Source organism: Seriola lalandi, unplaced genomic scaffold (assembly GCF_002814215.2).
Source record: "Seriola lalandi dorsalis isolate HSWRI2012SDOR001 ecotype SW California unplaced genomic scaffold, Sedor1 jcf7180002054748, whole genome shotgun sequence".
Lineage (NCBI taxonomy): Eukaryota > Metazoa > Chordata > Actinopteri > Carangiformes > Carangidae > Seriola > Seriola lalandi.
Genome location: NW_019525301.1, coordinates 380639 through 405050, shown reverse-complemented (window position 1 = coordinate 405050; position 24412 = coordinate 380639). Strand labels below are relative to the sequence as shown.

At 43.9% G+C, this 24412-nt stretch overlaps 1 protein-coding gene across 2 annotated transcripts in view; it reads left to right on the top strand.

Moving 5' to 3' along the window:
- The window catches only part of shq1 (SHQ1, H/ACA ribonucleoprotein assembly factor), a 38635-nt gene extending 23239 nt beyond the window's left edge, over positions 1–15396 (top strand). For both annotated transcript variants that reach the window (XM_023424632.2, XM_023424633.2), the window contains exons 11-12: positions 5045–5165; positions 14249–15396. In XM_023424632.2, coding sequence (XP_023280400.1) covers positions 5045–5165; positions 14249–14909 — 782 coding nt within the window. In that variant the 3' untranslated portion in view covers positions 14910–15396. The remainder of the gene's footprint in view (positions 1–5044; positions 5166–14248) is intronic.
- The last annotated feature ends 9016 nt before the right edge of the window (positions 15397–24412 follow it).

Genomic DNA, 24412 nt, shown 5'->3' with positions numbered 1-24412 from the left:
GTGTGAAGGAAGGTGCTGATATTGAATTGTGACACTGTCTTGAAGGTTGTCCTAGGCAACCTCAGCAGGCAATTGGTTGACAGGTCATCAGTCGATGTGCTTCACCTGAGCTTTCCACACAATAAAAGCTGGCCCATGTGCTCACCTGCTCTCTCTCACAGCTCGCATGCTACTCAGCCATGTGCTGATTTTATGGCTAAACCCACTTGACTTCCACACTGCGTTGTTCATTGTGTTGCCTTTGGTTGTAACTGTTTTAGTGTAACCTTTGCATGGACTCGCTTAGTATCACACTCTCTGAGCCAGTGTAGATAATTGACCTGCAGTGAGCAAGATTGTGATGTCACTGGGTAGTGCTGACGCTAGATCTGACACTGGATAAAGATGTGCTTTTCCTGCCTTTGAAGCACATCATCGTCATTAATGGCAAAATCAGACATGCAGAATTCATCCTGCTGCTTTTCTTGCTTTCTGGAAGCTGCCTCTGCTCTTCCTCTCAGAAACTGAAAAGTGAGAATAAATGTTGTCCATAGGAGTTAAAGAACCTTTAGTCAGGGAGATCCGCTATCCCCTTTGTTATTTTATCAGTGGAACCACTAGTCCAGACAGTAAGGCAGTGCTTGGCAGTGTTAAACCAATAAGCATATATTCCTTATTTCTCACTCATATTTCTTTTTTTGCAGATGATGAAGTTTTATTTTTGTCCAAGGTGCAGAAATCTCTCCCTAGTATTTAAAATGTTTCAAAAAGTTTAATTCCTATTCAACTGGTCAAAATTTGCTCTGATATTATTTAATCCATTTCAAAGTGACACGATTAACTGCAATGTTCCAACAGTCCTTCATTTTTAAATATCTTCAAATAGACATAAAAGCTGTGTCCCAATTCAGGGGCCGCATCCTTTGGAGGAAGCGGGCTCCACAGCCATTGTACCCAGCGACTGCCGAACCGAAATGAAAAGTTCTGGCATACAGAGGATTTCCGCTTTACGTCACGAGCTGTACTCGGCCTTACCATTGTGTCACAAAGCACACTTCCTGTCACCTAGGAACGTTGACAGCTCAGGTTGTGGTTGTATCGTATTGTACTGAGAAGTTAAATCTCAGTATGGTGCCAGTAATTTAGTCAGATGCTCAACTAAGCTGAAACCCAATACTTACATTCAAAAGTGTAATCCTTAGGCTCTTTGCCTATTGGACACAGCTGCTGCTATTTCTCTCTAAAAAAAGATTATGACAAAGCATTCTGTTTGAATATTTAACACTATTCAAAGAGATGTGGATGGAGAATACAACGTACCCAACAACCTATTAGCGAGGATTTCAATCATTAAAATAAATGTTCTACTTCTCCATCCAAGTACTAGAAAGTTTACCTAAAATAATTTCTCAGTTCAGATGGAAATGCAAACATCCCAAAATGAAAATAAAAATGAAAACTTGCAGAAAGGGAAAGGAAACTGATCATTGTGGCTGAAACTTTCTGCATCTTTTATTAAGCTGGTTCAGTGATTCTAAATCTATTCCACAGCTCCAAGAGAAATGTAAATCCAGTCCCTCTGAAACAAATATTATTCATATATTGTATTCCTGTGTTACACAGTGTAAACTAAGGTGCAGTCCAATTACAGCACGTGCATGAGACTGAAAAAATACTTCAATGGGGGATTCAAGTGGCGTATGAGACATGTATTTGTTTACGTGATATGATCCACATTCCCAACTGGGCCAATTTTAATGCTAAAGCACTGGTCCTGCTTATCATGTGTATCATTTATGATTATATTATGAATTCTTAAACCACAGAACTCTATACAAATGTGTTGGAAATAAAGCATGGAATGATTTGCTGCCTCTGCAGTTTTTGGCATTGCCACATTTTTGTCCAGAGGACACAGCAGCCTTTGTTTTTGGTCTCCCTCACTCCTACCACTGCATCTATGCAGGCCTGCTCTTTCAGCCGCTGTGAACAACTTACTGCACGTTCTTCCCCACTCATTGGATAATCTGCTCTTGCCTAATTAGCATATCTTTATCACTTGTCATCGACATCTTACCAAAGATCACAGAGGTGAACTGGCGTCGAGAGCAACCTTTCCTCTAATTTTCTGCAAACAACTCATGAATCTTCCCTGTGAAAAAAAAAGTCAAATCTTGGAAGCAAGTGTGTTTTTTCCTCACATGATCCAAGATCCTGAATTTGAGGGCAGAGTTCCCTGCATACGATCCCATGTCTAAATGAGAACCAAATGTTTGTTTAAGGTTTTCCTCTCTGCAAGTGTGCTGTTTATTTTGATTGGGCTGGAATTTCTCTGGACAATGCCAGCCAGCTCTGCAGAGGTGGAGAGCGGCATTTTCTCTTGCCCTCAGTGGATTGTTGGCCACATCATGAGGCTATTTATATGCCTGATTTGAGGGGGGGAGAAGTGCTGTGGCAGTTTGGCTTGTTGGGTACTTAAGGGAAAAGTCATTTGTCAGAATAACAAATGGAGATTCTGTGTAGTGTAGTTCTGCGTTTGTGGTGTTGAACACTGGCTGAAACAATTTCAGAACGCACTGCCAAAGTGCAGGTGACAACCGTAAACCACGTCATACCTGCCACAGCTAAAAGCTCCCACCATTTAGCTGCTAAACTCATTTGAAAGTTACTTCAATGATTTATTTACATCCTCATTTAGAATCAAACCTTTGTGTAATTAATCACATGCTGAATGCGTGTACCATATGGTCCAGTCCACACAAAGTCTACATTAACTTAAGAAGTAAGTTGGACAAAAGAGATTTTTAACTAAACCACAAAATAGCTTACGTAGGTGCTATAACAATAATTATGATACAAATGTATGTATATAATTAGATTAACTTAAATAAATGAAAGCAGTAATTAAAGTGTATCCCTCTCCATTACATTGTTTATGTTAATGGTGGGATAGTATAGCAATCCCCTTGTTCTGCACACATGTAGAACTGTAAATTTTGGCTTGTGCTCTTTCCAGTCCCTGCACTAACTGTTAAATCCCCAAAGACACACAAATATCCAGAAGAAACGTTGTTTATGTGTTTTACATTAAGTCAAATTTTCACAACAACTTTTATACAAACTTTAATAAAAGATGCAGATATTTATTAACATTGCATTGCACACCTTTCTTTGCTGCAAACAAACCACAAAGTTGTGTCTGTGCTGTTTATTTAAATGATTATTTGTTAAGGCGTCAGTTTCCCAAAGTCCCTGAAGAGGACATATTTCCTTACCCACATGTAATTGATATCATACTCTGCATGTAGTTCTAGTTTTATGTGCAGAGAAATTCATCTTGACGTCTCCTGCCTCCACCCCACTTCCATTGAGGTGAATGGAATTTTGTTTATGCTGCTCAAAGCATCAAAAATGGAGGTTTTTAAAACACATAAACACGTGTCCTCTTGCAGAAGGCATTTGCATTCAACCAGAGGGCGGGGCAACAGACTTTTCTCTCAAACTCTTTTGTTTTCTGGACTGTGATTCTTGGCGCTACAGCATCGTCGGTTATTAGTGCAGCCGTAGCCTTTTTTTTATCACCTAATCTTTATAAGTCAGAATCAAGCATAAGCCCAGTAGTATCACATTTGTCTGTCTGGGGCATTTCCAAAATATCGCAAAGGCTAATTCAAACGGTAGGCTACGAAACAGAGGCTGTGTCCATAATTCATATTAATTCAATGCAGCTGTACTAGAGAAGTGGCAAAATTAAGCATACTCAAATAGATAAGGCTTAACAGATGTTAGAGTGGCAAATCCATACTACAGAATTGTCAACAGTGTTCAATGTGGTTTTTCTTTGGGGGGGGGGGGTGAAGCCTCTGACACATAAGATTCACAAGCTGCTTTCAGAAAACACTAAAAGAACAATGTTAACAAAATAATCCTCCTTATTTAAAGGTCCCATATTGTATAAAGTGAGATTTCGGTGTCTTTTTTGATTATAAAGCAGGTCTAGGTTCTATATTAATACTGGGAATGTATCAAATTTCTCAGTCCACAGAGAAATGCACACAGCCTGTATTCAGAAGCTGAGCCTTTTGTAACTTTGTGATGTCACAACAAAGCAATCATCGCCCTCAGTTATGCCCCAAGCCCTGCCCACGTTGATCCACCATCAAAACCTTGCAGGATTTGGTTTCTCTGAATGTTTACTTGAAATCTGTTATATTTTTATTCAATCACTCAGAAAACAGTCAGCCAATCAGAAGAGAGGCTCAGAGCCTCCTCTCTTCTGATTGGCTCACCGACCTATTGTTACTAGAGCTCCAGAGAGAAGCCTGAGAGAGGAGATGTAAAACTACATTGAGATGATTTTTGTTACTTAAAACCACAAATATATCTTCTTATGGATCAACACTTGAAATAAATGATGTGAGATGATTTTCTAAAAGCAGTAGACAAAAATAAAGTTGTTTTTTAAAGATTTAAACTGTGTAGTTAAGTGACCTGTGTCGGCCTTGTCGGCCTTGGCGCCCTGCACAGTTGGAATAACATTCATTTCCTTGATGTCTTGAATTATTGATGCCTTTAAAATGTGTAAATCACGACTTCATGTTTGTCAGATCACGAGAAAAATGGATTCAGATTAGAACTATTGTGATGCTGCACAATGGCTGAATGGACAGACTAGAATAGGGTCTAGTCAGACTCAAGTGGCAGATCATCAGAGACATTCAGTCCTATTTTTGACAGATGAAGGCAAACACATTTTTGACAAAGTCAGAACAGAACCACCATTAAATGAATGCCAGAAATGGAGCCATCGTCTTTGGCTCTTTTGTCTCAGATAAACCAGTTCTTAACCAGGAACTCTTCTTAAACCGTACGGATCAAATTACACTGCAGCTCACTGGGATTTTCCTCTGATCCTGTACCTTGGCTTTTATGTATGGAACAATGACTCCAAGCCTTTAGATTCAAGCTGCGTCTGCCAGCAGCTGGAGTACATTGTCATCCTTAATGCCGAGCGAGAATAACACTGTTTTTCCATTTGCCTGCCACGGTGTGTTTCTGTGCCCAGGGAAAGCCTGTGTCCTCAAATGCCTGCTGGATATTCACAAAGTCTTCAGAGAGAACGACCCGGCCTACATACTGAACGATCTGTACGTCACAGACTACTGCATCTGGATCCAGAGGGTCAAGTAAGTTGAGCAACGCACACATAAATCCATGCGCGCACACCCACACTCCTCAAGAGACCTTCATCATAGAGAGAACTACCTTCAGAGCCAAGGGAAGTGCCACTCAGCCCCCATGATGCATCAGTGCTTTAGAGGAGAGGATTAGACGAGTCATTTGTCACAGCAGGGCCAATTGAACGACCAAAGCCAGCGATAGATGCAATCCCCCTTGTCTCCATTATCGTGTGTCAAAAGTACCATCATTGGGTCTCAAAAGAGCCAGCTGCACTCAGCGGATTCACTTTGTATGAAACTTTTAAGAGCACACGTGTGTGTTTGTGTGTGTGTGCTGGAGCTTCTCACATCCTCTGTGGGTGTTAGCCCCCCCCCCCTCAAAAAAAAATGATATAGGTCTGATGACTCTCTCCTCCTCCTAGCACATATTTTACAATTACTTACACATTTCAAATGTGAGCCTGCGAGCGCATTACTCAGTAATGAGCTCTGTTTTACTCTTGGCCAGGGTTCAGCCAAGTGGTGTGCTCGTCTGGAAAAAGCCCAGTTGAAAAATGTGTGCCTGATGTTATAGGCTCGGCGCCCAGATGCAGACACGATAAAAGGTCTGCGGGGATTTAGTGCTGTTTTTCTCCCCCCCTCCGTCCTCCTCACATTCTCATTTCTACATTTTTCCAGCACAAGTCTTGAATTCTGCTCTTAAAAATGCTACGGATGCCAGAATCTTAATGTGTGGGACAAATCAGCAGATCAGTTTAGCGTTGATGTGATCTCCTCTCTCTTCGAGACAGTGACCACAGAGAGGACGCACACTCTATCTTCCTCTGTGAGCACACAGAGGCGCTGAATCTCTGTCAACTCACTGAAAAACTCAATCAGTCTCTTCTTGGCTGAGGGGCACCGGAGCACTGCTTCTCCTTTCTTTTCCTCTGCACTACATTGGAACTAAATGTCAACACTTGACCTAACGTGCTGACTCCTACTACACCCCGCATCGATCATTAGATGGATTAGCCTGCGCTCTTGTAGCACTGACCTGTGATTGAATTGTTACATTTCCCCTTTTGGGTTTTTTTTTTTTTTTTTTCCTGACAATAAAGAAAGTGAAGTTTACAGAGTTTATTTTTTTTTTTTTTTATCCTCACATATGAAGCTGTCATGTTGTGGAAAAGACGAGCCGAGCTTGTATAGCTTTATGTTGTCTCAGTGTTGATATTCTGGCTCAATCGAAATTCCATACAGTCTCCACTTATGGTTTGTGAAACTATGTTCCCATGTTATATGGAGTATAACATAAAGAAAAAGGAGCCGGCAGTCAAAATGCAAAGCAGCAGCGGAGATCCAGGCCGTTTCTCTGAGGTTCGGAACGATCAGTTTCCGAAGAGCGGCCTCCCCTATCACACATGCAGTTTGTTGTGGCAGCCCTTTTGTGTCATCTGACAGGTTTGATGACAGATCGCGTAGGCATTGTTTTCTTCAGTGTGAGATATTCCCCCGTGCAGGATTTGTCATCCTCCGCTAAGTGAGTCGTCTCTGGGAGCCAGGGCTGGTAAAATGAGATGTAATCTATACCCCCCCGATGCAATCCCTGTATCTTGTCACTCCCCGCTGCCGGCGAGACAGACACGATCAGCTGTGCATGATGGACACAGCGATTAATGGATGTTTGCTGGCTAGGGGGGTTGATTTATTTAATCTCCTCGCTGTCCCCGCATGAGTTTCTACTCCTAAAGTTCCTCTGTCTGCCGAGACATCGCTCTCAAATTTACAACCTCGTAAAGACTTCAGTGTGATTTAAGCCACAGGGCAGGCGCTTCCCCTTTACTCGCACACACAGAGTCAGAGGAGGACCCAGCGCATTGGAGTCAAGAGTGTAACCTCAAAGCACATTGCTCAGTGTTGTGGAACTTTATTTTTCGCTATTGTTGTCATCGTTGCAGAATTTAACACTCACACTTCCTCTGTGGAAACTGTTTTAACTTGTCCCTCGCACACCCATCCAATGCTAATTATCTCCGGACTGTTAGCAGAGAGCATTGCTCCAAATGGAACAGCAGCCTCTCCAGTCAATTAGCCTCAGTGTGTGCTTTTGAAGGTCCTCAAATGCCAAAGCCCCTGCAGAGCTTCTGGACTGCAGAGAAAGGGGCGAGTTGCCTCACTTTCTCTCTCTCTTTGTCTTCCCCTCCCTTTATCAAAAAGCTTGGAGAGACGCCAACGTAGATTCATGGCAGCCAGTACAGAAAAAGCTTGAAAGCCCTGGTGTTGTGTTACAGTACCTCGGTTAAAATCAGAAGGGCTACAACTTCCTTTCTCAGTGCTGGTTCACTCACAACCACCCACCCACCCTTATTAATTGGGTCAATTAGATTCGAGCAGGAAAGAAAAAGAAAAAAACATGGCAGCATACAAGCGATGTGCTCCAGGGTTAGTCTGAGAGGAGGAAAAGCGAGGCAAGATTCGTGTTTCCATATGAAGTCATTAGTTTAAAGGGGAAAAAGTGGCTCTCTGGGTTTTTTTTTCCCCTTTGTGGAGTGAATTTGCGACGAGATGTGTGAATTGGACAATCGCACGTTGCTCCTGAGGGTGGAAAATGGTTTAGGGACAGACAGAGCCTTGCACCATAACAGCTTATTTGACAGACTCAAATAATTGTGAATGGGTATGTGCGAAGGGAGCAGCCCCCAAAAACACTGGGTGTTGTTTTCACTGAAGCAAAGGAGCACAATGAAAGAAAGAAGAATGTGCAAAGCTCTGCATGAAAACAACAAAAGAAGCTGCCAAAAATGAAGTTGTCAACAATCTTTTTTTCTTTTCTTTTTTTTTTTCTTTCCTTTACTTTCGGAGTATGAAGCAGCCTGCAGGGTTTCCACACACTCTCTCTTCCTCCCTCGTCTCATTCATCCTCTGCATTGTGTGCATGACAATGCCGTCGGGGAGAGTTGTGGGCAGATCCCCCGCAGGGAAAAGCATCTGGGGCTCCAACTGCTGGGAGCGTCTCAGGGCAACGGGGTCAAGCATGGGGTCAGTGTGTCAGTGAAGACCGGCGGTCAAATGCCTTGAAAGTGCACTTGTGTGTGGTGGCGTGATGTTAACACACACGCACACACACACACACACACACACACACACACACACACACACACACACACACCCCCGCTGAGTATGGCTGGTCAATTCACCTCAGTGCACCCCTCTGTGTGATTGCAAATCACAAGGCACTTATTACCCCGATTTTCCCATTGGCCGCTCAGCGCGATAGTTGTCTTCATTTTACTTGTGCCCGGGGGCTTTCTCTGGAGAATAAAAATTAGGTATTAGAGGCTATTTCTGTGGTGTGATGCTCCCCGTGCGGAAGGAAATGGGGGAATTGTGCTGTAGCCAAGCCTGGCAGGTCCCCCCCACCCCCCACCCCCACCTCCAAACCACGCAGCTGATGTGACACCCAGATGTTTGCTGGAAAGGACTTCCCTGGAAGCATTGCACAACTATCAGACGACCGTGCTTGAAACAGATAATGGAGCTGCTCTATCTGATGTTAGCCTCAGCCCTGAAGGAGATCCTAGAGGCCCCGCTGGGGAGAACAAAGACACAAATGTCTCGCAGCTAACAGGGATAAGTAGTACAGATTTCCTCCCAGCATGAGGCCACTCCAGCTTTTTGTCTTGAGTACACAGGCTCATCTTAAACACAGACTTACACAGTATGTTTGCATAATTTCCTCTCTCCATTTGGAGTGCCCACTTCAGTTATTACAGTCGATTAGAGTGAAGGGATTTTTTTTTGTCTTTGCAGCTTCTCAGGCCTGCGCATTTAGATGAAGTCCTATTAAACAACTGCCTACAGCCTTTTTAGAGATATGAACAAGAGAAAGTAACACCTGAATACAAAGCGGCCAGGCTGAATAGCTAATACAGTCTTCAAGGCTTGAAAGATTTCATCGATCAAAAGGTGAGAGAGGAGACAGTAACAGTTGTTGTAAATTTCGTGCAATGCCGACTGTAGAGAGTGAACTCAAAATTTAAACTTTTCAAGCTGCATTGTAAAAAAAAAACTAAGAACTTTCAAATCCAAGCCTGAGGGCTTTAACTTTTTGAGCCAACCTACTGTATATTGATGAAAATTTCAGCTCAACTTTTAAACTTAAATGATGAAGTGGGAATACAACAGAGCCTTGTTAGTTGAGGCATACTTTATACTACTACATCCCGACTCAAGTTCCACCAAAACCACAAAAGCCTCAAAGGGAAATTTAGTTTTCAGACAAAGTCAGTGTTATCTTTGTAGATTTTTCTTTTTTTCTTTTTTTTTCCTGCTGGTTATGATTCTTGTTTTTCAGTCTGTATTATTCATTTGTTCTATGCTTCTTCTTTTTTTTTTAAGTTATTTTTTCAGGCATTTTTGCCTTTTATAGAGCCGAAGTGAGAGACTGGAAAGCAGGGAGGTTGGGGAGAGAGGAGATGACGTGCAGCAAAGGGTAACGGGTCGGACTCGAACCCGGGCCGCTGTGGTCAGGACTAAGACTAAATGGCACATGCTCAACCAGTTGAACCATCTGGGCGCCGCTGTTCTATTCTTTAATGTCAGAGCACAGAGACATTATACTATGTAAATTTCAGAAACTGGAAAAATGGAGGTGTATGCACTACACAGGGAGTGTATAGATACATATAATATGAGATGACATAACAGCACAGATTTACAGACAATATCTCCAGGAAGACATTCATAGTGTGTTGGTTATACACATGGAAAATGCAACAAATAGTTGTGTAAACAAATGACAAAAGAGCTGAGGGAGGAATTTAAACCTAGCGTACTTTCTTACGGCAAGCTGTGATTGGCCAATTCACAGCAATGACAACCAAACCTGCAAAAATAAGTTGTAAAAAAACTTTTTCTTTGAAAATAGGTCAACAGATATTTTTGCCACAACTGTATAAGCCATATTTCAGTGTTCCTACAGAACAGTACCTCTTTTCCCAGGCAACTATAAGTACAACCTCCAACACTGGATAAATACATCTGTGTTTCTCGTTTCTGGAATCAGAGTGGCATCCAGTGCCTTGGTCCGTTCCAGTATTCAGTCACACTGACGGATCGCATCTCCCGGTGTCAGCTTTTATCCCCCCTCAGCTAGTGAATGATGCATTTTGCGAGTTACGCTGAGGAGAGCTGGTGCTCATATTACACAGATTTATACATCTGAAGACAAGCTTTATCTGAAATGTTTTCAAGAGCACAGACACGCTGAATGAGTTGCTCTTTCACTGAACACGAGCCTGATGGAAGAAATGTCACATTGTAATTTAGCTCAGCTCTTTCACCTACACACACACACACACACACACACACACACACACACACACACATTCACCCGCTCTTCACATTTTTATCCAAAGACTCTGGCAGATGGAGGCGTCTTTGTCTCGCCAGAAGTTTTCCAACCTTGAAAAAGCCACCCCTCCTCAGTTTAATGAAGGCAAGCCACAACAGCGGTGTAGTAATGACTGGATTGTGTACAACATTATCCCTCCCCCTCCTGGACAGAGCCTTTGTATTCACCGCAGGCCGAGCTTCTCCCACCACAGAGCAAGGCAGGGGAGAGAAAACAAGCGCGCCTTTCCAATGCTAACTCAATAATGACTTCCCACGGGGGAAAGAGAATACGGGGTGGTCTTTGAAGTGGCTGTGCTGCAGGAGGCTCTTCTGCCCCAGCCTCTCTACAGGAAGCTCTCACATGGATTTTATAGAGCCTGGGACCTAAACAGGCTCCATACAGCCTGCGCACACTCATCATCATTAGCCGAGGTTGCGTTAATGTCTTGATATCCTGTAGGTATTGTTTGAAAAAGCTATTTGCCGTTGTTAAACTTGTGCAGCACTTGTGGATTTTAGCTTTTGTCACACGTGGAATCCACAAACGTGCTGCAGTCAATTATCCAAAGAACGTATTGGTTTATTGTTGTTCGCACATAAGTCACCTCTTCAGTGTTGACACATGAGCTGATTGTGTATGGAGATTCAGCATTTCTCACATGAGGCAAGGAGTCTCCACGGTGTAAACAGAAAAATCAGATTCTCCTACTCAGGGTTTAATCATACTCTTTTCTGTGATCTGAGGATGGCAATGCTTTCACTGAGATATGTCAGCGGCTATTGCCATGAAATTTGCTGCAGACATTCATGTGGTTACCCTGGTTGGGCCCGTAACATTTAGGCTTAGTCCTGACCGCAGCGGCCCGGGTTCGAGTCCGACCCGTTACCCTTTGCTGCACGTCATCTCCTCTCTCCCCAACTTTTTCAGTGATTCCTGACTTCTCATTTATTGCCACTGTGAGGTTGACAATTGAGGTTTTTAGTGAAAATGGATTGCCATGAAATTTGAGAAATTCATGCTCCCCTCAGGATACACTGTAATAACTTGTAATAAACTCACGCCGTCGCAAGGTCAAAATTTGAATTTGTCCAAAATTTTTGGTGTTTGTCCAGATACCGGTAAAACTACTGACATTCCCATCAGCCTCAGCTGTACTTTGTTTGTAGTGATAATTACCCAACGTTAATATGCTAACACACTTAACCAAGAACATGCTAAATCTTGTACCTGTTTGCTGATGGTAGAGTTCAGCCCAGGCATTCAGACCTCAATAAATCCCTGTGTTAAAACAATGCACAGGGCTGTGTTGGTGTGGACATGTTGTTTCAGGCACTGGTGAAAGACATGAAATACAATCCAGGAAGTCGCGTTTGAGGTGTCATATATCTGTGAATCTGAACAGCGGGTTACAAAACTATGAGACAGGATTTTACAACTAAAACACTGGGCCCACTGATTCCTGCTGAAAATGTAAATCTTTAAAAACAAAAATATATAATTTCTTTGTTAAATGACACTTATTCATTTCTACATCAGCTATGCTGGGTAAAGAAGGAACAAGCAACGGTGACACCGAGAAATAAGATGTATCAGGCTTTGGCAACACAGACGATACTTGTTAGTAGGATGTCATTCTATACACATGACAAACATGGTATAGAATACAAAAAAATATAGAAAACCATATTTATGCTTTAATGTAAGAAGCAATTAGCTTGATAATTTCCTCTTCCGTTTGCATGTCTTATTTCTTTTTTGTGTCTTGTGGATTTCATTTGATAGGATTTTCCAGTTTTTATATCATGAGAGCGTTGTGCATTTCAGCCTCACTCACAACTCCATGACTGAAACCACAGGGGAAGATTTTTCTGGAAATCTTGAAAGGTTGAGAGCTGGCAAGTTGCCCAAGCATCTTAGCAGGAAAATGGACCACAGCTACTGTTTTCAAATTCTGCCACATAGTGACAGAGAGAACTGCCAAAAAAAAAAAAAAATTGGATTATGGCACACGTGAGAGCCCCCACCACTCCCACAACACCCCCCCATTCCCACTTTATTCTCTCCTGTTTCTCGGTGTACAGAGAAGAATGTGCATCCAGATGATATATCACAACTATAAGATCTGTTTACACAGTCCCTCCTGAGGTCTGAAACCAATGCCCAGCCTCCACATGCTGCTTCCATAAACACTTTGCCCTCCAGAATAGGGAGCTCATTAGGACTGCACGGTAATGAGGAGCCATCCTGGTGCTCAGCAGTGGGTTAATTGGGCCAGAGAGGGCAACTGGAGCCGAGTGTGAAAACGTGAACGGCAGCGGAAGGAGTAGCCTCTCCACACGTACACACCCCCTACGCATAAACACACACACCAGCACAGCTCACACATTTTCCTCCCACCCTGAATGGACATAGTCTGAATCGCGGTGACCCACAGAGGTCAGCTCGTAATCACCATGGCAATGGGGGCGGCACACACGCCCTAGCCGAACCGAGGAACGAATAGCAACCACTTAAGTTTTTTGGCAGCATGGCGGGCATTCCCAGCGTGAATAATGTGCAGACAGGGGCCTCCCAACAATCTGATGGCTTTACACAAATGGGGCCTTGTAGGAGGACATTCATCAGCAATAAAACACCTCTCTCTCTTCAAGGAGTCTGTTGTGTCTTCTGTGGTGACACAGCTATAAAACTGAGACTACGGGACAGGAACATTGTTTAATGTACTGCTCTATGAGGGCATTTTCTTAATCTTAATCTTTGGAGACGTTTAGCTGTTAGGCAGCAGCTAGGAGCCATTCTCTGTCCAGGCTTTTATTGACTGTATTGCAGTCAGACTTTGTGCACAAACTTTTCAGCCGTCCACAGTTCCCCTGCTTCTGTTCTGCAGGATTTCTCCTCTCAATGTGCCTGTGTTTGTTCTACTAGTTCCCACTGCTGCCTGATTGTTAGGTAAAAAGTATTTTAAAAAATCTTTTTTTCTCTCTCTCTGGCATTTGTTGAAACAATTCTCCACTTGAAATAATTTAAACAGAGCACGAACAGATTCTTCTTCTCTGGTGTGAAAGGTGCCTCTGCGTGGTATCAACCTCCACAAACAGTCTGTGTGTTACCAATCACAGTTACATCTCCTCTTGCACTGCAGAACACGGAGGTGAAAGAATTTGTGTGTGTGTGTGTGTGTGTGCGTGCGCGTTTGCGTGTGCGTGCGTGTGTGTGTGTGTGCGTGTGTGTGTGTGTGTGCATGTGTGTGTGTGTGAGAGGACCGAGGAGGAGGGGTGTGCCTCTCTCTGTAATCCCTCTCAGTCTCTTATCACCTCTCGCAGGGAGAGCAGCAGCGGGGGGAGGAGAAGCCCTGAGTATCAGCAGTGCTCCTCTCCCTACATTATTAAACATCCATATTTCCATATTTCATTGAGCCCCCCGCGCCTCGGCAAATCGCGGTCTACTTAGCATTCAGATGAGAATGGGATTTGGTTAATGGGTATTAGATTTGTAGATGGTTATCCTCTGGCTATGTCTTTAGTACGCAGAGCCAGTCGATCAGTCAGTCGTTGTGCCTCACTCCTCTCCAGTGCCACTGATGAAGTTGTAGTTGGATGTCTTTTTTTTTTTTTTTCCCTCTTTGCGTAGTCATACACCAGTTTTAATGAGAAAAAATGAAACTTTTTTTCTTTCCTAACTTGTCCCCATTTCACCCTCTTCATCCTCACAGGTCCAAGAAGGTGACAGCCTTTGCCGCAATGTTACAAAAAGCCTCTCTGCAGAAAAAAGACTTGGAGCTGGAGCTTGAGGAGCTGGAGGACGCAGCAACAATGGTGGTGGAGGAAGAAGAAGAAGGAGACAAAGAGCAGGGAGCTTCCAGGAGCGCTGCGATATCCCGCGGTGACAGCAGCGGTGCTTCCAGTGACAGCAGCTGCAGCAGCAGCGGCTCGTCTGATGAGAGTGAGGAATCTGAGGCTGAAGGGCAAGTCTGCACCGAATCCAACCAGGGAGGAGGAGGAGGAGGAGAGACGTCTAAGGACAACCCTCTCCAGCCCCAACCCACCTCCGCTGCCTCTCCCATCCCCCAGGAGCCAACAAGCACAGTCTCCTCCGCGGAGAGGAAAGTGGACGCCCTCCCCTCAGCTTCAGAAGACACCAGACAGCTGATCCAGGAGCTTGGGGAGCGAGTGGTGGAGGAGCTGAAAATCTCTCAAGACTCCAGCTACAAAGCAGGGAGAGACCGTTCACAGCTGAGCACCGCCGAGGCAAAGACTGGAGCAACATCTGGGAAGAGCAGCGGTGGGACGTTCTTAGAGCTGAGCCCTCGCAGAAACCCTCTGCTCATCGTCCACACACAGGACGACCCTGATGACAGTGACTTCATCAGCTGATAGAGAGTGAAAGCCACTCGATGAACTGAAATTAACTCCATGTAAGTGATGTAGAAAATGTGTCAGACTTTGTTTTTGTTTCTATTTTTGGAATTTTGAATACTTCTGCTTTGAGTTGTGAGACCAAGCCAAGATCTCCAGCTTTAACCCTCCTCTGAAGGACCGCATTTTCCATCTTGGATTATATCTTCTGAATTCTTGGTCTTGTCTTGGGTTGTTTGACTTTTCTGCTGCTCTGTAGCCAAGCTTCCTACTTGCTATACAGCTCCATTTTTAATTTCTGAACATACTCTGTTTATATGAATTATTTCTGCTCCTTTTTAATTATTCAAGGTAATTCAACAGCATCTGCGAACACATGATAATAATGTAGAACTTCTCTACTTCCCATGTACATTCACGTACTCATATGAACAAATTCAATCTGTACATCCATGTTGGGCTCGAATAAACGAAACAGGAATGTCTTCTCCAGGAAGCTGACAAACATTTGTCATTGTTCACTGCTGTATATCACTCAGCCGAGGTGCCTGGCAGAGCTACTTTGAAGGAGCTATTCTTTTCCTAATAAATAGTAGGAAAAGCACTGACCCCTTCCTAAAGCCCTGGCATTGATTGAAGAGGAAAAGACTCTGTCGGCACTAAACAGGGCCGCAGAGCACGCGGGAGTGATTGATTCATCTGGCATGAATGGAGGAGCGCCGTCGACACAGCTCAATATCATCGGCCGCGTCTAGCAGGCGAAGAGAAAACGAACAAGGAAGCACATGTCAGGCAGATAGATGAGGGCTGCAACAGGGGCTGCGGCGCGGCAGCCGTTTGTTTGAGAGATAAGAGCACCCTGAGGCCCTAGGCAGCCGCGAGATAGAGGAGCAGAAGGCCAACAGAGACAAACTGACACTCTGACCAGCTCAGTCGGGTCCATGTCTGCATGTGCTGGCAGCAGCAGAAAGCCGCACCTCTGTGCAGGGAGGGAAATTTTAAGTTCTGTGTTCCCCTGAGTAGAAAAAGAAATTCAGAAATGACCCAAATTAGCAGCATTTGTCAGGTTTTGTGATCCAAATGGGTCATAAGACTGATCAAGCTCAGCCACAGTGTTGCCTCAGGCTTTTTCAAAGGGAATCCAGTGTGAATGAAACCACCGGTGACGATGGCTCCTTAGGTAGGCACTGTCTGTAGCATTGTGTTACCGAGATGGATGGTGTTGTTAAGCACCTCCCAAGAAGAGACAATCTCCCTGCACCAGCCCCTCGGGAGCAAGCATCATGATCGCTGTGACTGAGATGAGTTACGCTGTGAACGTCGGCCCATTTAAAACCCCCCCTTCATTCCCTCGACATGAGTCCGGGGACTGTGCATCCCCCGCAGGCAGTGGTTCCCTCTCCCCGCTGGGGTTTCACATTGATTAAGTGACACTGGGCTCCGTTGCCGTTTTTCATCTTAAAGTGGCCTCCATATTCCTCCATTAGTGCAGCCGTCTCGGAGCCTGACCGGGGGGGATGCGCGGCCAGACCCGGCACTTCAGTTGGTTCTTCTGCAATTAATACCCCTCACCAACTGACATTCTTCAAGAGACTAGGCCACGTTTTAATGAACGTAGCTGATAAATTATACAAAGCAGTAATTAATGCGATGTCTATGCTCTATTTTGACTTAGATTTGATAAATCAGCGCTGTAACCATGTACTGAATGTTGCCCTCTGACCCTCAAGGATCTAAGAAAGTGGAATAATGTGTTCAGCACTCATGTAGGCCACCTTGGAAATTAGCCCATTAGCAACAGCACATGTTCAATAATGAGGGAGAGCTCTAGCGAGCCTCATGATATATTTCCTTTTGACCAACCCATATGTGTACACAAGCACTGGCGTATTTTATATGAAGCTGAAGAGTGAAAAAGTAGAATCACTAGGGGGAAGATCATCTCTGGATGACACCACAGTTTCCTTCTTGAGAATTCTTCATTTTGAATAGTGAAAACAACATTAATCATTGCGTATGGGAGCTCATTTTGGACATTGGAAAGAGTCGTTTGAAAAAATAACCTTAAAGGAATAATTCAGCATTTTGGTTTATATACTACAAAACTCACTATCCGAGTGAGATTCACTGCCCCCAGCCAAGAAAGACTCTGGCACATAACCGCCCCTGTAAAACCACAATGTGTCGGTTTTACACTTATAACAATAACATTAGAACATTTTAACTGATGAGCTTTTGTGGTGCTGGTAGGTATATTTTTTTTAACCATTGAACCATGAGGAGTCAGGGTAGCTGTTGCCTTTACTTCCAGTCTTTGTGGTAAGCTAAGCTAACCATCTCTGGACTGTGGCTTCATATTCAGTGGGTAGATAGGAGAGTTTATTGATCTTCGCATCGAGCTCAGCAAGAAAGAGCTTTCTTTCAAAGTCTTTCTATCACTCAAGGCCCACTTACTAGTTTATTTTTGGAGTTTATCCATTGGAGTCTACCTCATCCCCAGCGTACGGTTTGACATCAAGTACAAAACGTCTGTAAAAGCACAATTGTTGTTTAGTTTTCTGATGTTGTTATTAGTTCAGAATCTGCTGCTGACCTTCACATCCTGATACACACAAAATGCAGTACAGTATATGAGAGGATTTTTACTTAAAGCTCCATATTTTACACTTTTCCTGTTTTATTTGAAGTGTTGATCCATAAGAAAAAAGATATGTTTGTGGTTTTAACAACCAAAAACCATCTCAACATAGTTTTACATCCGTTCTGTCGGGTTTCTCTCTGGAGCTGTAGGAACAACAGGTCAGTGAGCCAATCAGAAGAGAGGAGGCTCTGAACCTTCTCTCACAAAGTTCAGGAAGTCCTGACAGCTGGTTTTAAGGCTCAGTGTCTGAAAACAGGCTGTGTGCATTTCTCTGTGGACTGAGCGTTTTGATACTTTCACTTTATTAATATAGAAACTATACCTGATCTATAATCAAACAACACATGGACATCTACCTTTATACAATATAGGAACTAAAATTTCATCTGTTCTTCTGTTGGTGCAGAGAAGGAGAATTTGACCACATGAACTAGACTCATTTGAAATCATTCAGATTGGATGTCTGTGAAGATGAAGTGAATTCATATGTACTGAGACCTCGCTTGCCCCACTGAACAGAAATTTCAAAATTCTCTCACTAATGCAAAAATGCATTCCCTCTTTTGTGTTTGTTTTAAGCGAGTGAGGCAGCGGCGAGGACGGTGTCGTCACTGCCCCCTCTCCCTGCGACACACTGCCTCTGGTTGATTGTAATAGAAAACTCAATCTCCTCTCCCGCTCCTGAGAGGCAAAGTGATTCTGGTGCTTGAAAAGATTAATAGCCCTCAAGAAGAAATGAATCAGGTGCTCTCCGGGGCCTGACTCGTCCAATGGGCGTGCAAATAGAAATCCTTTTGTGCGCCCTCTTTCTCAGGCAGCTGTGTCGCCCGGTGTGGCTCGGCTCTCCCTTTTTGTGGCCTTCGTACTGTGTCATGTCGCTCCAGGCTTGGCCGGCGAAGAGACGAGGAGCGGCTCCGGCGCTACGCGACTGAGAAGCAGGTGGCCGTTCCCATCAGCTCCATTCTTGGGGCTTTGTAGTCGGCCCTCTTGAAATGACTGGCATATGGTAATGAGGGAACGAGTGCATGGGATGTGTCAGTGTCTGTCGGGCTGACAGCGCTGACAGGGAGGGATTATCTAAATGGGCTATTTTCATGCTCTTAATCACAAAAGAAACAGTGAAATACCCCCTATCCGCAGTGTGTGGGAGCATATGTGTGTGTGCCCGCGTGTTGACAGCGTCGGCATCCACTTGTCGTCAGTAGCGTTGCCTGGCTGATTCACTCTAATTGGTGTGAGCAATGTCCGTTAAATCACTCCCTAACTCTCAGTGGACATGTGCTATCAGGCAGCTTAATGCTGCAAATTGCCTCTGCCATGCTGGAGCTGTGTGTGTGTGTGTGTGTGTGTGTGTGTGAGAGCGAGAAAGCCTCTCATCTTTATACCACCGTGTTAAGTACGCAGAGGTTTGCAGGGACGTTGTTAAAGTGTTAAGGTAGAGGAGAATCACCTGGAAGAGTAGCCTTGACTTCAGACTCTGACCTGTTGAGATCTGAATGGACATTATGAACTCTTCCACTCAGTGCACCACAATGCTGCGGGTCCTGAGGACATGACAGCCGAGATGCAGCACAGCTCGGCATAATTTCACACTGGTAAACAACAGTACATTTCTAATGAGGCTGCATCTACAGTGTGGTGTCTCGAGCCCGCTCTCCTTTTGTCCACAACAGTTGCTCCTTATCTGAGCCAGTTCACGCACGAGCGTTATGTCTCCACGCTTTTTCCAAAAGAGCTCCGGTCTTGTGTTTGTTTTCATAGCTAAAACAGCTGTCAAACACGATTAATATTTCAGTGAGAGACTGTGCTGGAGGGAACCTCTAAGTGCTAGGGGAGTTGGAAACAACAAACCCAACGCTGTTGCTTTCTGGCGATCTCCTTCTTCGGCTGCGGCTGCTGTATATATATATTCACCGCTCGCTCTCTCTCTGCTTTCATGGAGCTGAGCGGCTCTTTTATGACTCCTGAAACGCAGCAGCGCAGGATGGAAATCAAAATAAACTGGGGAAAGCTCTCCTGGATGGTGTCAACAAGCTGTTGGTGTATCACTTCATTTCAAGCTGTGGGAGATTGAACAATCATCGGGCAGACTCTTTGATATTTTCTGTTCAGAGGCAGGCAGATGAGAGCTTTGTACGGGGGGAAAAAACTGAGGAAAGCTCTGAGCCGAACCTCCGAGGCAGTGGCTGTGTTTGCTCTGCCTTATGTCCACGGGACGGTGCCCTTTAGCCTCCGTGTGAAGTCCACGTTCCTGCCCCTCTTGGCTCAGCGCAGAGCCTTACACTAATGATGCCTCACGGATGTTGGTGTGTTGCAACCAGACGCTGAACAAAGGTTTCTCATGCTTGTACTCCCCGAGCGTTGTGTAGACAAGCTCCCCTGACATTACCAACACAAGATCTTGACACAGATAAAAGCGTGTGCTTTCACGTCAGCACAGAAACACACTGGGCTCCTTGTCTGGATTTGCTCGCTTCCATTGACATGCACTCAGCAAACAAATGGACTTTCCACCCTGATCACAGCCGCTGAAGCAAAACACAGCTTCATCCTGCCATGTTTCATCCTCCACCTCCGCTGCTCTCTTCCCACTTAGTCCACCGTACGTCCTTTAACCTGCTCTTGCTATTTCATGCTCTGCTTCTCACACACACACACACACACACACACACACACACACCCCACCTCACCCTCTCACTTGTTGCCTTGTGTCTTATCTCCACCCGGCTTAAATTCACTTTCTTTGGTGATGGTGGTGTCAGCCAACTCATTTGTTGTCCCGCCCAGTCGTGCAGCTTTTCCAGCCCCTCTCCTTTTCACCCCTATGCACATCACAAGAGTTGGCCTCCCACCATATTCCTCTCCTCTCCCCTGGGATGTGTTGCATGAAAGCAGATACCCACACATGTGTCGCCATGCCGATCCTGTCAGCATGTCACAGATCGACTACCCGCCGCGATTAAATCGCTGTTCTCTGGCACGGAGAGGTGTAGATTACATCTGCATGGTAGAGCGCCGTGCCTCCCATCTGACACACAGCATCAACAGAGAGAAAAAAAAAAAAAAGAGACGGGGCTTAGGGGGAGAAGAGAGGAAGGTAAAAGAGGAGGAGGGGGAAATCACTGTCAGCGTAGCTCGTATTTAAAAAGGTTACTGTCTGAACTTCCTGTTCACACTTTTCTTTCTAGCTTCTTGGAACGACTTGTGCTGCTTCTCATCAAAGGACCAGACTTGAGATGAATGAAAGATTCCAGGAAAGCGTGTTAACCAAGAGTAAAGAGCAGAAACTGACTAAAGTGTCATTAGTATCACAGACTGTGGGGCCTCGGCTCTGCCATCGACATCTGCAGTAACATGACTGGCAGCTCGCTGGATTTCCCTGACATCAGAGCAACAGAATACGCATGTTGTATGTTAATGCTGCGTCAAGCTGTGGAAACTGTGTCAGATCAGATAAAGTGATAATGTGGAATGAAACAATGTGCAAGCTGAGTGACTTTGCACTCAGAAGACAAAGGAAGCTATCAGCTTGTACTTGACTGTTGATAAGGTTTGCTGGACCCATTTACCTGTGCACAAGGAGACTGTTGACCTCTGAACCCCGGCAGAGTAGCTGCTTTGACTGACCTTTAGCTGGTCCAGATGGCACGGGATGATTACAGAGTACCTGCATGTGTGCTAAGGGAGGACTTTGATCACTCTGAAGGTGTGCTGCAAGATTAAATCTTGATAGTATTTGACAGATTGTTTTGGGAGGTTTTTTAACAGTTTGATGGAAGAAAATTTTGTTTTTTTAATACTCAGAGGTTATATGAACAATCGGTGTCACATTCCCTTATAGTCAGCATTTATACCTCAGACTTAGAGCTGAGTCCAACACTTTTTGAAACTTTTCCAAAACAGACAATCCGACAGGCAAACCCATTTCATGCAGGGATTTTGTCTGGTGATGTGAGGTCAGAAAGTAGGCAGCAAGCTTCATTCTGCTTAGAACGGCTTCTGTATCTTCTTTTTGTATGCACAATCTATTGTCACACCATGAATATCTATGAGGAGAGATAGTCTGAAAGTGTTCACCAAAGTCCCTGATTGTATAATGTCAGATTATTTGCCCCCACATCTTGAAAGAGCTGAACTGCCTGCAGCGGATTCTGATCTCTCAATTTGAAGAACTGGACACCAGCACCAGCACAGAAGCTGAGCGATGTACTGCTGTGGATGGGGCCATCCACAAACTGCTATATTTTGAATATTTTCACTGCTTTATTTTTGCTGTCACACAGCCCTTTCCTTTGGAACTACATTTTCTCAACCATTGTTCTACCGTATTCCTACGCAGAAGCGCACCTATGCTTAGCTCTTATTTTAAAAGTGGCTAAAACATGTTTTTGGGGTTCACCCCATCCACTTCACTCAGCCTCTGCGCCGGTGCTCCCAGCGTGCCAATATGAATCTACCGCAGGTCATAAACTAACAATAGATAAGTACCTTGCAAAACTCCATATGAAATAACTCAAACTATCATTTTAAGTCTATTCAGACTTTCTCTGCCTCATAGGTCAGCATTGTGCATCGCTTAGAAAATGGCCACCCCACTTAAAATTCAATGTCAGGCTCTGTCTTCATTCTGTCTTCTGCATTCACATCCGATGCCAAACACCGGCCATGAACTGAGACAAAGGTTACAATTTTCCCACATTTATGTCCACTTGTTATTACGGCACCAAAGTGTCTCACTTAGATCATGTGGTGTCAACTGAGCCAGCTCCATTTGCAGAAAAAAGGCCATCAGATGAAAGCTCCAACACTTAGAAAGTGGACGCTTGAGCTTGAAGTATCATGTTACATGTTCTGTTCCCAAGGAGCAAGATTGAACTTCCATCATCCAATAAATCTCTTGATTTGAATTAGAAACATGTGCATTCATTTCATCCCAGATTTTCTCCCTCGAAGAACATTAACAGTCACCATTAGATCAAAAGACTTGAGATGCGTATTTTTGGTAATACATCTGTTTGCAGCCTGGTCCAGTCAATCCTCTGATCTCACGGAGCGGAGAGGGAGGGTGATGGGAGCACAGGATTGCTAGCCAGGCTAAAAGTGTACGTTTCTCTTTAATATATCCCAGCCCTAATGTGCACTAATCTCTCCAACACGAAAATCAATGAGGCGCTTGCCCACCCACACAACATTTCATCTCTGCAGCTGAGTCAGGAGAATCCAGCCTTCACACATCTGTGGGATGTTAGCATCACTCGTGGATTTACTAGTGTGTCGACAAACCATGCACGCTCATTCACACACTTCCCCTCAGCCCAGAGGTAACATCAGGACACACCTGTTCTGAATCTTATCAGGAGACAACAAGGGCCTTTCATGTGTACAGAAACATGAGAGAATCTGTCACTTTCCCTCATGGGATCATGTGGAACTATAAATGTGTATTATTCATAATGAATCACACTTGTATTTGAAGATATAGGTCAGTGGAATAATCATTTCTGCTGATGACAAGATGCAACAAATACAAATATCCAATGACAATCACCACAAAATTACTAGTTATGTGGATGAAGTCAAACAAATGAACCAATTTTGTATAACCAAAATATTAAAATTAAATTTCTAAGGTTACTGAGCAAAAGAAAAAACAAAACTGATATACATAACAATGAAATAATATGTAGTAATCATAAGTAGATATTATTATCTTGGATAATATCTATCTTTATCTTAGATTATTACAAGTATAACAAGTAGACTTAATATGAAATATAGTAAAATAGAAAAGTATATCAGATCACATCAAATTCCACATACATTAAGAAGGCCAAAATACTGTCCTATAAATAAGAGTGTTGGCTGTGCATGCTGGATACAGTCTGCTACCAGCTGCTGCAACAATTGCATCTTATCCCGTAAGTCACGTTTTTGCTAAACACAAGAAATCTTTCAAGGACGGCAAAGTTTTATTCATTCATTTATTTCATTCATTTTTCAAGAGTTTATTGCAAGCTCACTTGAGATGCTTTCACACTGGAAAATATAAAAAAACCCACTAATACCCACTAATATCTGGCTTTTATCTTCAACAGGAAAGGGTACAATCAGATGACTGACTCAAACGACTGTTTATGCTCTCCAGCTGTGATTGGCAGTGATGGAAACATGACTAATTCTCCGACACGATGCTATGACGTGCGTCACTTCTGTCGATAACTTCTGCAACTTTTTGTCATCTCAGTTCAAGCAGCGCTCCAACATGGTTCAGTTGGCATTAAGTTTGAAGAGACTGAGGTAAAAGAGTCACTGGCCTCCATCTGCTTACTATTGTTCACTTACCCTAATTTGTGATGTTGAACGTGACACACGAAAGCCAATGGGAAAGGAGTCAATTGCCTTTTTTTTACTGGCTTTACTGATGTTCAAAAAAATCTGCATTTACGTGTTAATGTTGGTGTAAAAAGAGGAGACAGGTACAGACCGCAGACCTGATGCTGCATACAGATGTTAGATGGCTAAGAAGAAGTACTTTTTTTGCTAGATTCACTGGGTTGTTGCCTAAAATCAAAGACTTCAAAATGTGAAGAACGTGTACAACTAGAGGACTACCAGTGGATTTTGGATTTAACATTCCCGACAGATGTCAGCGCTGCAGGGTAAGGATAAATACATAATCAACACGATCAGTTCAGTGAACACATTTAAAAGAAAGCTGCAGTCAACTGCTGTCAAGTGGGCTGCAAATCAATGACATGCAGAACTTTCCTCGCATGGAGAACTTCAACGTCAGGTCACAGACTTGACAGTGCACGTTGTGAGGAGAAGGTTCAGAGCATCTTGTCAGTATTTGAGAAGCACTTTACTCACTTCTCATCTA